Genomic DNA, 13130 nt, shown 5'->3' with positions numbered 1-13130 from the left:
CTTCATGACTTTAAGTTAGGGATTTCTTAGAATGCAAAAAGCATAAACTATAAAATAAAAAACTAATAGGCCATAAACTGACAAAAATGAAAACTTCTACTTTGCAAAAGTATTAATTCCTTGTATTTACTATAAAGAATACTATATTCACTAAATGCTAATTTGAATCAAAGTTCTATCTTTTTAAAAAATTTATTGTTAAATTAAGAAAAATTATTGTTATTATAAAGGGGATGTACAGAGAGGCGGCAATTACATAAGTCAGGTAAAGAGTCTATTTCTTTTGGGACAGTGTCACTCCTTCCCTCGCTCTCTCCCTGTGTTTCCCTCCTATCCCCACCCATAAGTTCATTTTCAATGTAGTGTCCAATGAGTACCACTGCTGCATTTATTTACCTTTTGTCATTCCCCCATTTCCATGTCTCCCCTTACCCTCCCCAAAGACATATAAACAAACAAGACAAAAAGAAAATGAAAACAGTAACAAGAAAACTTCTTGTTTCCATTTCCTGGAATTAATTTTGATAATTATTTTGTACACTCAGTTATTTCTTTTTCTTGTGTAATAAAATTACTATAATGGTCTTTGAAACACTGCAATCTATGTTGTAAGGAAATCTATCCATTGTGTATGTGTGCGTGCGTGCATGCACACTGTTCCTGGGGCTTTGTTTTTTCTTTTTTTGCTCAAGGCTGCGTTTTAACACTTGAGCCATAGCTCTTCTTCTAGTTTTTGGTGGTTAATTAGAGATAGGAGTCTCATGAACTTTCCTGCACAGGCCGGCTTCAAACTGTGCTCCTCTGATGCCTGGCTGATATAGCCTGTATTTTTACGAGATACAACACTCGGGGCTAACAGCTACTCAAAGTAATTTTGAAAGCACCTTTCCTGCTCTGCTCATAGGTTTTCACTTATTACCGCTTTGCTAGAATGCAGTGCTGTATATTTAAATCTTTCATATCCCATCATTTTGAAGAGAGGGACGTCTTAGTTGTTGTTGTTCTGTAACTATCCATTTTCATTTGAGATTTAGAAGCACTAATTAGAATGATCAACCCAAGTTGCTTTTTCATTTTGTATTGTCCATTCTTCTAGTTAACTTGTGCAACTTTAGTTAAACTGTTCACCTATGAACCATACCACATACATTTTGAACTAAAAACCAGATGAAAGACTGTCAGGTGTCCTTTCAGCAAAGCAGACAGTCTAGTTGTTGGAAAATACTGAAGGAAGCTGTTTCTACTGATTGACTGGAAGCTAATGTCATGTTTACTTTCTGTCCTTAGAAGTATCTTGCTCTTAAGTTTGAGAAGATTGTAGGCTAACATCAGAAGACACACTCTTGAGACCTTACTTATAGAATTGATCTCACCGGCACAGTATTATCTGTCTCTGCATCCATTTTCTGATCTGCCTAATATTTGTGATGTTTTCCTGTTCATTTTCTTCCTGCCATCTTGAGTAGGAAATGAAACATGGGAGTGGTGGTATTATCCCACTACTTGGGAAGTTGAGGCAGGAGGAATCTAACTTCAAAGCAGCCATGGAAGGAAGGAAGGAAGGGAGGGAAGGAGGAAAAAGGAAACATCTAGTTTCTTAACTTAGTTCACTGAAAGCTAAAAGTAGGCCACAAAAGTCTTTTTCCACAGCTTCTTTGTGAGCAATACAATAAGCAAATTAAAAGATGATGTGATCATTACTGCAGCGTTTTCCCATTATTCTTATTTTGATTCCTTTTGTAGCATAGTTGGTCGTAAATGAACCAATTCTGTTCCAAGATACAGAAAATAAGATCACAAATACTCAACATGTATCTTAGATTTTAAAATGGACCAGTGGGTCCATATGGCAATTACAAGGCAGAATGAATTTTATTCTCTTTGAAAGTCAATGTTTTGTCTTTGTTCCTGGGAAGACGTCTAAAAAAGAACCAAGTTAACACTTAGTCCATATGAATGGCTAGAGCTGTTCAAAAAAGAAACCCAAAAGCTAAAATTAGATCCTGATGTTCTATGTGAGGGCTAAATTTTTTTAATAAATTTTAAACAGCTGCATCATTCATACAATAGCTTGTTGAGTTAATTAAGAACTGCTATTTTAAGAGTCAGTAGTCAAAAAACAATGTTATTATTCCAAACCTACAAAGGCTACACTGCCAACAGAACTGCCCAAGCAAATACTCTGTCAAACTTGTCCTGTTAGCACGCAGAAAGGTTAACCAAAATCATCTGGCATCACCTAATTCTTACTTACGACAATATTTAACTTACAAAATTTAGTAGATCTAGCAATACAAACTTACGGCTTTCATCAACATGTCTGTTAAACTCCTCTACTGAGTAGGAATCAACTAAAAATAGATCCCCATATATACCACTTCTGGTTATATGCCCTGGAAGGAAAGGAAGCCAGTGTACAACACAAACACCTGGATACCTGCATCTATAGAGGCGCTCTTCACAATGGCCAAGACAGCTCAGCCTAGGCTTGTCCTCAGATGGATTAAAAACATGATCCATAAACACCAGACTTGAAATCAGCAATAGATAATAGAATCACGTCTAAAGCTGGGGGTTATCCAGTCACAGAAAAACAAATGGCTTGAAAATAGAGGACAGACTTTCAGGAAAGGGAAAAGTTGCTGGGTTGGGTTGGGAAAGGTAGGCAAGAAAAGGGAATAATGAAACTGTGATATATGCATGCATGGAAATGTCACAGCAAAACCTGCTGATTTGTACTACATGTATGACTAAATAATTATTTTTAAAAACCTGTTAACGGTACATGCTACTTAGGGGCTTTCCTTTTACTATTTCCTATTCCTTTCTCTTTGCTACTTCAGATAAGTTAGAAGCTCAAAATTCATCTAACAGAAAGAAATTATTTGGTCAATAGGATAAAGTTATTTATTACACAGCTAACTTTGAGCTCTCACAACTTTGAAATCAAAATTAAACACTACCCATCTTATATTTAGTGAATTTATTTTCCCCTTGTTTTATGGGAGATTTATAAAATAAGAGAGATGTTAAGAGTCAAAGAAGCAATAGGAGAAAGTTAAGGAAACATTCCAAAATAACTGAGACATGTAGTCAGCTATTTGGAGAACATGCAATGCTCCATCTTCGTCATCAGTCCCCTCGCCAAATTTCCTCCCATAGCTGGGCTCACAGCTTCATTACCCACTATAGCGAGGGACAGAGAAAGAGCTTTGGGCTAAATACAAAGGGTTGGGTCAAGAGCCATGAAAGAAAGGCTACAGGGAGGAAAGGCTAGGGTTGGAGGAGTTACAACCCTGCTTCTTTTCTCACCTCCAAAAGAAATAAAATACCTCAGAAAACATCATATGTGCTAATAAATCTCAGTCACGAGTTGAAGCTCTAGAATTTATTCTATTTTGAAATCACTTTAACAAAACAAAAACCATACAAAGCTGAAAAGTTATCAACTCTCTAGGCTTGATGACATTTATGCTCAACCATTCTACAAGACCGCAAAGATAAAGATTTTATTGAATATTCCCTGATAATCCAAACTTAAACAAGCTCTGTAAATTGCTTCTAATCCCACTCAGGTGTCTGAGATCTGAGCATCGGGGTTCAAAGCCAGCCCCAGGAGGAAAATTCATGAGACTCTTCTCTTCAATTAATTGCTCAAAAAAGGCAGGAAGTATAGCTATCACTCAAGTGGTAGAGCACTAGTCTTCTGCAAAAAACCCTCAAGGACAGTGCCCAGACCCTGAGTTCAAGCCCCAGGACCAGCACCAAAAACAAATGAACAAACAACAATAACAACAACAATTAAAAAAATCAACCTCCAAAACAAGACAAAGCCAGGTACTGATAGCTCCCTCCTGTAATCCTAGCAACTTGGTAGGCTGAGACCTGGAGGATCTTGGTGCAAAGTCAGCCAGAGCAAAGTCAGCCAGAAAAGTCCATGAGTGTCCGTATCTAAAATAACCAGCCAAAAAAAAAAAAAAACAAAACCAAAAAAAACAAAACACACAACCAAAAACTGGGTCTGGAGGCATGGCTCAAGTGGTAAAACATAAAAACTGAGCTAAGGCCTAAGTTCATCCTCCAATACCACAAAAAAAAAAAAAAGGAAAAAGCCTAATAAATACAACAAACCTTTCAATTACTAATTGTAGTTATGAATTCCAACTGAGTACCAAGTCCTATTATGTCCTGACCCCAATATGTGTGCTGTAAGTATTCTTATCAGCAGAGTCAGAGATACCAGAATTCTGTCTCTATCTATGGAAAACATGTAATGGGGCCGGGTGGGGGGAGGGGGGCTAAGGACTGAATCCAGAGCCGTGTCACATGTGCTAGATCAAGTTCTCCACCACTCAACCACACTCCTAGTCCTTAGATCTAATCTGTTAAAATTTCATTTAAAAGTTACAAAAGAGATTTGGGATATTTTGATGGTATGAAGAAAAATTATTTAAAAAATCTTGTTTGTTTTGAATTGACATAAATATTCTGGAATTTTTTTTTCTTTTTGCTGGCCCTGGGGCTTGAACTCAGGGCCTGGACCCTGTCCCTGAGCACCTTTTGCTCAAGGCTAGCACTCTACCACTTAAGCCACAGTGCTACTTGTTCTGTGATTAATCGGAGGTAAGAGTCTTATGGACTTTCCCACCTGGGCTGGCTTGGAACTGTGATCCTCAGATCTCAGCTTCCTGAGCAGCTAGGATTACAGGTGTGAGCCACTGGTACCCAGCTACTTTTCTGGAACCTTTTTGGTGGGGGTTGCCAATGCTTTTTTTTTTTTTTATGGTCCTGGGGCTTGAACTCAGGGCCTGGGCACTGTCCCTGGCTTCTTTTTGCTCAGGCTAGCACTCTACCACTTGAGCCACAGTGCCACGTCCAGCTTTTTCTGCTTCTGTGGTACTGAGGAAGCGAACCCAGGGCTTCATGCATGCTAGGCAAGCGCTCAACCACTAAGCTGCATTCCTGCCCTGCTAGTGCATTTTTAATAATTAAAACTAATTTAATTACTAGTTAGCAACTTCATACAGGGGCACTACAGATTTGTCTCATATTATGGAAGTAGTTTCCCTCTCTAGATTGAAATCTCTAGATTTCCCTCTCTAGATTCCCTCCCTATCTAGATGATATGAGCTCTATAGTTATATATTTACAAATATGCATTTTTACTTTACCATAACTTAGCATTTGTCAGGCACTACACAGTATACTAGTTTAGTTTTAATTTCCATTCTGGAAACAGCCATTTGTGTTAAAGGAGAAAAGTCATTCTAGGAGTCATTAACTAGTGTTTAATCCAAAGGCCAGATGGCTACCTTAAATGCCTCAACTCTCTTAATCTCCGCACCACACTGCACCAGAAGCTGTTATTAGGAAAATGAGTTTGCATGTGGACTAAGTGGCCTTGTTATTTAACATAATGGATATGAGAAATTACAGGGGAAACATGATGGGCATTAGGAGACAAGGGCTGATTAGAAATATCCAGACCTCCCTGAGCTGGTGTGAACATGGTGGTGACTTCAGCCAGCCTGGGAGGCTACATCACTGGGAGATCTGAAGGGCTGGCCCTGAAATGCTGCGCACAGCTGCTGGCTGAGGGACGCTGGCCACCAGGGGCAGACCACACACTGTCTCTGATACTGTCACATGTATCTCAATAGAACTTCTGGAATAGCTCTGGTCAGAGGACTTAGGGCTGGCTGCCTTCACAGAATACAACTATTTACTTAGTGCCTGCTTGCTGACAAACACTTGTGAGGTTGTAGAAGTTTGACTTGCTTTCATTATAATTTAGCAGTTAAATCGGAGAGAGGATACCTACAGCTTTTCCCTTGTTTTAATTCCTGGCAGCTACTCTCTACCAAAAGTCTATGGTTGTTTAACTGGCATAGATCTGTGCACAGAAAGATAAAAGATGAAGTGGCTCGAGTGTTAGAGTGCATGCTTAGCAAATGCAGAGCCCTGAGTTCAAAACCTAGTACCACTACATACCCACACAAAAAGTGGTTCTTACTAAAGCTTTTTGAGGAGGTGTAGTTGCTGATCCAAACAACGATTTTGAAATTCAAGTCCCTGTTTTCAAAATTTCATTATGAGAGACTCATTTTACATAAATCTCCTCCATCTGGAATGCATTTTACTTCTCATAAACTGAGAAGTGGACTAACTGTGAACGATTATTTTCATACAAGTAATGCTCTCCTAAAGAATCTCCCTTTAACACAAACCATATGCTTGCATTCTTGAAGGAAAAGATATTCTTCAGGAAATTGGTTGTCTATCAGATCAAAGAACTGGAACCAAATGGCTTCTAAAGCTTATAGAGTTTATAGTTTCAAATATTTTCAATGCAAGCATGTGGCTTGTAAATAATGACTGCATGCAATTTTACTGTAATCCACACTTCTCTTCTTTTTCTTTCTTCCTTTTTTTTTTTTTTTTATGCCAGTCCTGGGGCTTGAACTCAGGGCCTTTGAGCTTTTATGCTCAAGGCTAGGCTAGCACTCTACCACTGGAGCCACAGCTCCACTCCCAGCTTTTTGGGTGGTTAATTGGAGATTCTTTTCACGGACTTCCCTGCCCAGCTAGTTTCTGTTGATTCTCAGAACTCAGCTTCCTGAGTCGCTAGGATTACAAGCAAGAGCCACCAGAGCCTGGCTTACACAACTCTTTTTTTTCACATCACATTACTTTTCAGAATGATACTACTTAAAACCCAATGCCCAGCCTGTATAGAAGGCTACTGTCCCCCATGCTCCCTCCCAAAATGGGAACACGCACATTTTTCAGATGGTCTCCCACAGGCTGAGCTCAATGCACATCACAGCATGCTGCTGTAAACTAAAGTTAAAACCAAATTGAAGTGGAGCCTGTGCAGCCAGGGGCTTTTGTCTGCTCATGGATACATTCTCCAGGCCTAAAAGAGTAGCTGGCAGTTAGTAGGCCATTACATTTTAGCCAGATGAATCCCACAAGCAGGCTTATTACGTACTTGCATGTGTGAGGCACAGTGCTCGAACGAAAAACACAGGGAACAAGGCAGACAGGATTCCTACTGTTAAGAGTCTCCTGGGAGGGATAATAAATAATCCAAGTAACTGGCTACCGGCTGTGGCACATCTTACTGTGATCAGGCTGCTGATTGTGGTCAGAGAGTGATGATAAACTATGGGAGAATATACATGCAAGTGGCAAGAGGAAATGCAGAGAACACCTCTTCAGACAAGGAATGTACAAAGGAGCGAGGACAAGGGGAGGGAGGAATGTGAACATATTTAAAACACATTCTGGACATTTAACCAACTGGATTCAAGGCCAGCCTGGACATGGGCCATGAGAAATAGGCTGAATCAGGAATGATTCCTAAAGGCTTTTGCTTATCTTTTTATTTTGTTTCAACTTTAAGCAATTAAGTGATTTGATGGCACCTATGTACTGGCATAAGACATAAGGAACAAATTCTGAAAGGAGAAACAAATTTTGTATTTAGAACATATCAAACTTGAGAAATTTGTTAGATGCCCAAATGGAGAGAGATATCAATTAAGCAGCAAAGTTGCTTGGCAACAAATAGATGTTTAGTAATTAATCTAACTATACAACAAACTATCAAAATTATAAATAATTTAAAACGAATCAACACTGATTACTTTCAACCCCCTGAGTACCAAAGTATTGTCAATTCTCACAAAGAAATACTAAAAGGGATAATTTTAATGATCCATTATTTAATCAGCGGAATTACTTATTTTTTATTAGACTACTAAAAATCAAATGCTTGTTTTAGTACTGTGTAATTAATGCCTTATGAGAATAGTACAAAGCTACTAACTTATTTTTAAAATACTACACATAAAGTTGATCTTCTAAGAATTATAAAGCCAAAGTCAACAATTTGAATATAACCCTTCTCAATGAAATGAAGAGCTATGTCTAAGAACACTGCCTATCAAGTCTTCTTTCTATTAAAACAAAGATCAAACCCGGTACCTGGGTTTGAACTTGGGGCCTTTCTTTGGCTTTTAGGCGGGCACTTTATCATCTGTGCCACTACGAAGGCCCTGCTTTTTGCTGGTTATTTTATAAGTAACAAAGCATTAAGAAACCCTAAGTATTATTTTGTAAATAAATTGCTGAAAGTGATTTCCTTAGTTTAGGCTATAACTTAAAGAAACAATTTAGAGTGGGATTTTGCAGCCTTATTAGCACAATGAACATTTGTGGCTGGCTAATTCTGTTGTGGGGCTTGTCTTGTGCACATATCATAGGACGTTTAGCAAACATCTCTGGTCTCTACTTCCAGATGCCAGCAGCACACCGCAATCTTTCCCCACAACTGAATGAACAAAAATGTTTACAGACAAGGCCAACACACTCTGGGGAGCCCTCAAGAGCCATCTTTCTAAAGTATCCCCGTTTCAGATGAAAATCCTTGTCTGTCAATGATGGATCTCCTAAAGATTCAGGATAACTTGCCTTCAAGATGGCCTCTCACCCTGGTGTCATCTCTTTCCACAGTTTCAGGGTTGGTTTGTGTGACCCATAGAACAAAACAGAAGGATGGTGTATGAAAACCAAGGCAGGGTCACTAAAGATACTGAGTGGCTTCCTAGGAGGGGAGGGCAGCCTGGTTCTGGGGTTTGAACTCAGGGCCTAGCTACTGTCCCTGAAATTCTTTTGCTAAAGGCTAGTACCCTACCACTTGAGCCAAAGCACTACTTCTGTGTATGTGGTACTGAGGAATCAAACCCAGAGCTTCACGCATGCTAGGCAAGCACTCTACTACTAAGCCACATTCCCAGCCTTCCTGAGCTTCTTTGGCACTCTATTATGTGAGCCATACCTCCACTTCTGGATTTTTTAGTAGTTTATTGGAGATAAGAGTCTCACAGTCTTTCCTGTGCAGTCTGGCTTTGAACCATGATCCTCAGATCTCTACTTCCTGAGTAGTTAGGATTATAGGCTTGAGCCACCAGCTGGGTGGCTTCCTTTCTGTTCTGTCTGGGATTACTTCCTGTGGAAGGAACCAGCAGCCACATCACAAGGCTGCTCAAGCTGCCCTGTGGAGGCCCATGTGGAGATGAGTAGGGCCTCCTGCTAGGAGCTACCTGGGTAAACTTTGAAGACTCTCTAGCCTTAGTCAGGCCTCTATAACCAGCTCTAACCAAGAGCATCTTAATGACAGCCTCATGGAGACCCAGAGAGAACCACAAAACTACGCTGCTACTGAATTTCTAACACACATAAACACACAGATAATAAATGTTTTAAGCCACTAGGTTTTAGGGTCATGTTTCTGTAGCAATAGATAATGAACAATTATATTTATATTCTTCTCAGACATAAATAGCAAGTAGTAACAATACTCTGGCAGGTAGATAAATTCTTACCATTTAGTAAGAGTCATTGCTTAGTAGCAAATTATCTTTCTGGAAAGGCAAAAATGAGACAACTGGACAAAAAACTATTTCTCTTGAATTTAGTGGGTTTTTCTTTTTTTGAGGAAGGGAAATCAAAAAAGATGAGTAACTTGATTTATGTGGTAAAATAAAGGATTTTCCATGAAGAAGCTCTTGAAAATCTTTGACAGTCACATACCAAAGCTGCAAGCTCACTGTGTCTACCATCCCATATTACAACCTGTGTTTAACAGGGCAGGAAAATTTTAAGATTACATTGTGACTCCTACTCAGTGGAGATGATCCAGAGAAATGACAGGAAGCAGCTCAGTTTCCTCAGGCTTTTTGTAAGATCCAGAGCTACAGTGTCTCCTACTCACATAGGTGTTCTTCACCTTCCTTCTACACACCAGGCTAAAAGAATTACTAAGTCAATTTGGGCAAAGTTTATCAGCAATGGTATCTTATAAGGAACAAAGAATATTCACAGAACAAACAGACTTGATTTCCTAAGGCACTTGGAAAGCCTCCTGACCTCCTACCACCTGCAGAGTGTGACAGACAGAAAGGTGCCACAACCTCCTAACTCCCTATCACGAGTCACATGTCACAGTCCTAACCTTCTTTACTTATGTTGTCTATGGGGTACCAAGGAATTGAAGGCAGAGCCTCATGCATGCAAGGCAAGCTCTCTACCACTAAGCCACATTCTCAGACCCCTAACAGTTCTTTAAAGGAAGAGAGGATGCCACAGACACACAGGGAAGACCACACAAAGAAGTATGTATGCATCTACAAGGAAAGGAGAGGTCTCGGTAGAAAGCCACCATTACCACTCTTATGTGACACTTCCAGCCTCACAATGATAGGAAATAGATTTCTGTTGCCTATTTCTTAGGGCAGTCTTAGAAATGAGTACAAAGGTTTCCTGGCTACCTTTGTGACCACTGGGCCCTTTATAATAAGGGAATCTGCTCCCTCCTCTAGTTATGGAAACCATGCCACCAGAAAACCAGTGTGGTTGAAGTAGGAGATCAGAATAGATGGGAAACTTCATTTACATAGTAAAAGAAAAGGTTTTTCCATTTGCTTTTTATGTCCATTTTTAAAAAGTATGTCACAATGACACTGTATTTCTAAAAATCTCTACTAAAGATCAATTCCCAGACTCTTTTTTTATCCTGGTCTCACCAACTTTTCTCAACACTCGAGAAGATGGATAAAACAAATAATACACATCAGTTTCTTAAGTAGAAGTTATTAAACATTAATGTTTTATGGATAATAGTATAAAACCCATAGGCAAAAATGTAATAACATTAAATAATGGGAAAAGAAAAACTATCAAAGGGGTTGGGAATATGGGTTGATGGTAGAGTGCTTGCTTAGCATGCACGAAGCGCTGGGTTCGAGTCCTCAGTACCACATAAACAGAAAAGGCCAGAAGTGGCACTGTGGCTCAAGTGGCAGAGCACTAGCTTTGAGCACAGAGAGAGGCTCAGGGACAGAGCTCAGGCCCTGAGTTCAGGCCCCAGGACTGGCAAAAAAAGTAAAAATAACAACAACAAAAAACTCTCAAAGAATTAAAATAGTTGAATAGCTAGGAATAGTATTCTTTCCTCCCCCCCCCCCCACCTTGCCGAACTCTCCAAGGATGTTCTGGTTTATTCAAGGGAGGGGCTAACAGTTTATACCAGCACAGATGATGAGGAAAGGGGTGATAGACCAGGAGCTGGCAATAGGCCCGTGAGCTTGTCCATCCAAGAGCAGCTCCCTAGGACCCCCTCATGGGCCAATGTCACTTCCCATATTCCCGCCCTCTGGGCAAGCCTGCAAAAGGGAGGCACACGTGGCAAGAAGTTGGGGGGCTGGTCTCAAAGCTATCCCTTCTGGTTCTGGACCCAAAAGGAGATAGGTGTGGTTTACTTCCACACTGCCCCAGGGCTGGGGGAAGGGCAGCGTCTCTGGATCGGGATCGCTCTCATGGCCCTTCCCCCTTCAAGGCCAAGCTGAATCCCAAACATCTGCCCCCCCCTTTTTTTTGTTTTGTTTTTAAATTAGCAGGGGATGCTGTAAACATATGACATATGTAAGCATAAGGCAAATGCTGACATAAGAGATATATTTGTGGCCTCTTCCACGAAAGGAAGGGGTAAGTAAGGGGCCATCCATTTGGCTCAGTCCAGAGAAGTTGGAATCCCAGTCCGGGAAACAGTATTTTTTTTTTTAAGTTTTTATTATAAAACTGATGTACAGAGAGGTTACAGTTTCATACGTTAGGCATTGGATACATTTCTTGTACTGTTTGTTACCTTGTACCTCATACCCCCCTCCCCCCTCCCCCTTTCTCCCCCTGTGGTGTTCAGTTCACTTACACCAAACTAAGGAGAAATAATAGTAGTGACAAATTACTTCTAATTTCCACACCAATCCCACAGTGGAGACTACAAATCGTAACAGGTATTATCAAGGATAAAGAAGTAAGTTCAGAAGTTATATAGTACTATATCCATATAAAACATACATAATGAGGTATTCCTGTACAATAAAGTCAGATTTGAATTACATTCACATTCCTTTTCTATTTAAAATGCAGCTACTAGAAAATTTTACTGCATCTATTAGCTGTTTCTTAAAATATGAGAAGCAAACCAAATTTATTTGCTTAATTCTGGTAGACACATAAGAAATAATGCGAGGAATTAAAAGTTTCTGGTGCTTTGAAAACTTACAAAACGAGATGAGTTATCATTTTTCACAGTCTTCGCATTTCCAAATGATTCCAGAATTGGATTTGCTTGTAAAAGCTGCCGTTCAAGTTCCCCCTAAAAGACAGCACAAAAACACATACATGTACACATGTACACACACATAAATAAATACAGATGGATATTAATTTAAGGTCTTTACTCCAGTCTTCAGGGGAAAAAAAGAAAACACATAAAAGCTGTCCCTGTTCTCCTCAAGTGCTTCCATCCCATCTGCTGTCCAGTGGCCTTTTGTTGCTTCTTACTCCTGGTTATGACAAGGGCTCTGCTCAAGGCAAAGGTGTGACAGGAGAAGAAAATCTCAACAGAGAACACAGGCTTAGGACTCTAATTTAGGGAGAGAAGTGAAAGCAAAACATACATACCAACTAGTTTCCAAGGAACAAAATGAGCAGAATATTTCAATGAGAACCCATTAATGCTTACATTTGTGTTTATTTTTACTCTGTGGTGTGTGAAAGATTGCTGGTAGCTAATTTAATAATGACCACTGTGTAAGTCCATTTCTCCGAGGACTTTTACCTCATTTCTCAATGGTGAAGACAGAATAGTGTCCTCACCTCCACTTTTAGAGGATAGACCTGAACTTGCTTGCTCAGATTTAAAAGACTAATAAGCATAGATCATTTGGCATAGTGCAGGCTTTGGTTACTATTTTTATTTATGTGCAAATAATGCTATAAAACAGACTTTACAAACACAAGATGTTAGTACTATATACTTTTAAATGTAATAGAAACCTGGGTGAGAGAGCATGTGGCTTTTTTGTTTTCTGCTGGTTCTGGGGCTTGAACTCATGGCCTAGACACTGTCCTTTGCCTTTTTGACTCAAAGTTAGCACTCTACTACTTGAGTCACAGCTTCACCTCTGGCTTTTTGGTGAATAAAGTTAAGAATCTCACAGACTCTTATCTCCCCACTAGTTTCAAACTGTGATCTTCAGAGCTCAGCCTCCTGAGTAGCC

The 13130-nt window shown here is 39.7% G+C and overlaps 1 protein-coding gene across 4 annotated transcripts in view; it reads right to left on the bottom strand.

Annotated features, from left to right (window-relative positions):
* The window catches only part of Myh10 (myosin heavy chain 10), a 141670-nt gene that overhangs the window by 69629 nt on the left and 58911 nt on the right, over positions 1-13130 (bottom strand). For all 4 annotated transcript variants that reach the window (XM_048365454.1, XM_048365456.1, XM_048365453.1 and 1 more), the window contains exon 6: positions 12131-12223. In XM_048365454.1, coding sequence (XP_048221411.1) covers positions 12131-12223 — 93 coding nt within the window. The remainder of the gene's footprint in view (positions 1-12130; positions 12224-13130) is intronic.

This window comes from Perognathus longimembris, chromosome 17 (assembly GCF_023159225.1).
Source record: "Perognathus longimembris pacificus isolate PPM17 chromosome 17, ASM2315922v1, whole genome shotgun sequence".
In the NCBI taxonomy this organism is placed as follows: domain Eukaryota; kingdom Metazoa; phylum Chordata; class Mammalia; order Rodentia; family Heteromyidae; genus Perognathus; species Perognathus longimembris.
Note: the sequence above shows the minus strand (reverse complement) of the source record. Positions and strands in the feature narration are given on the sequence as shown.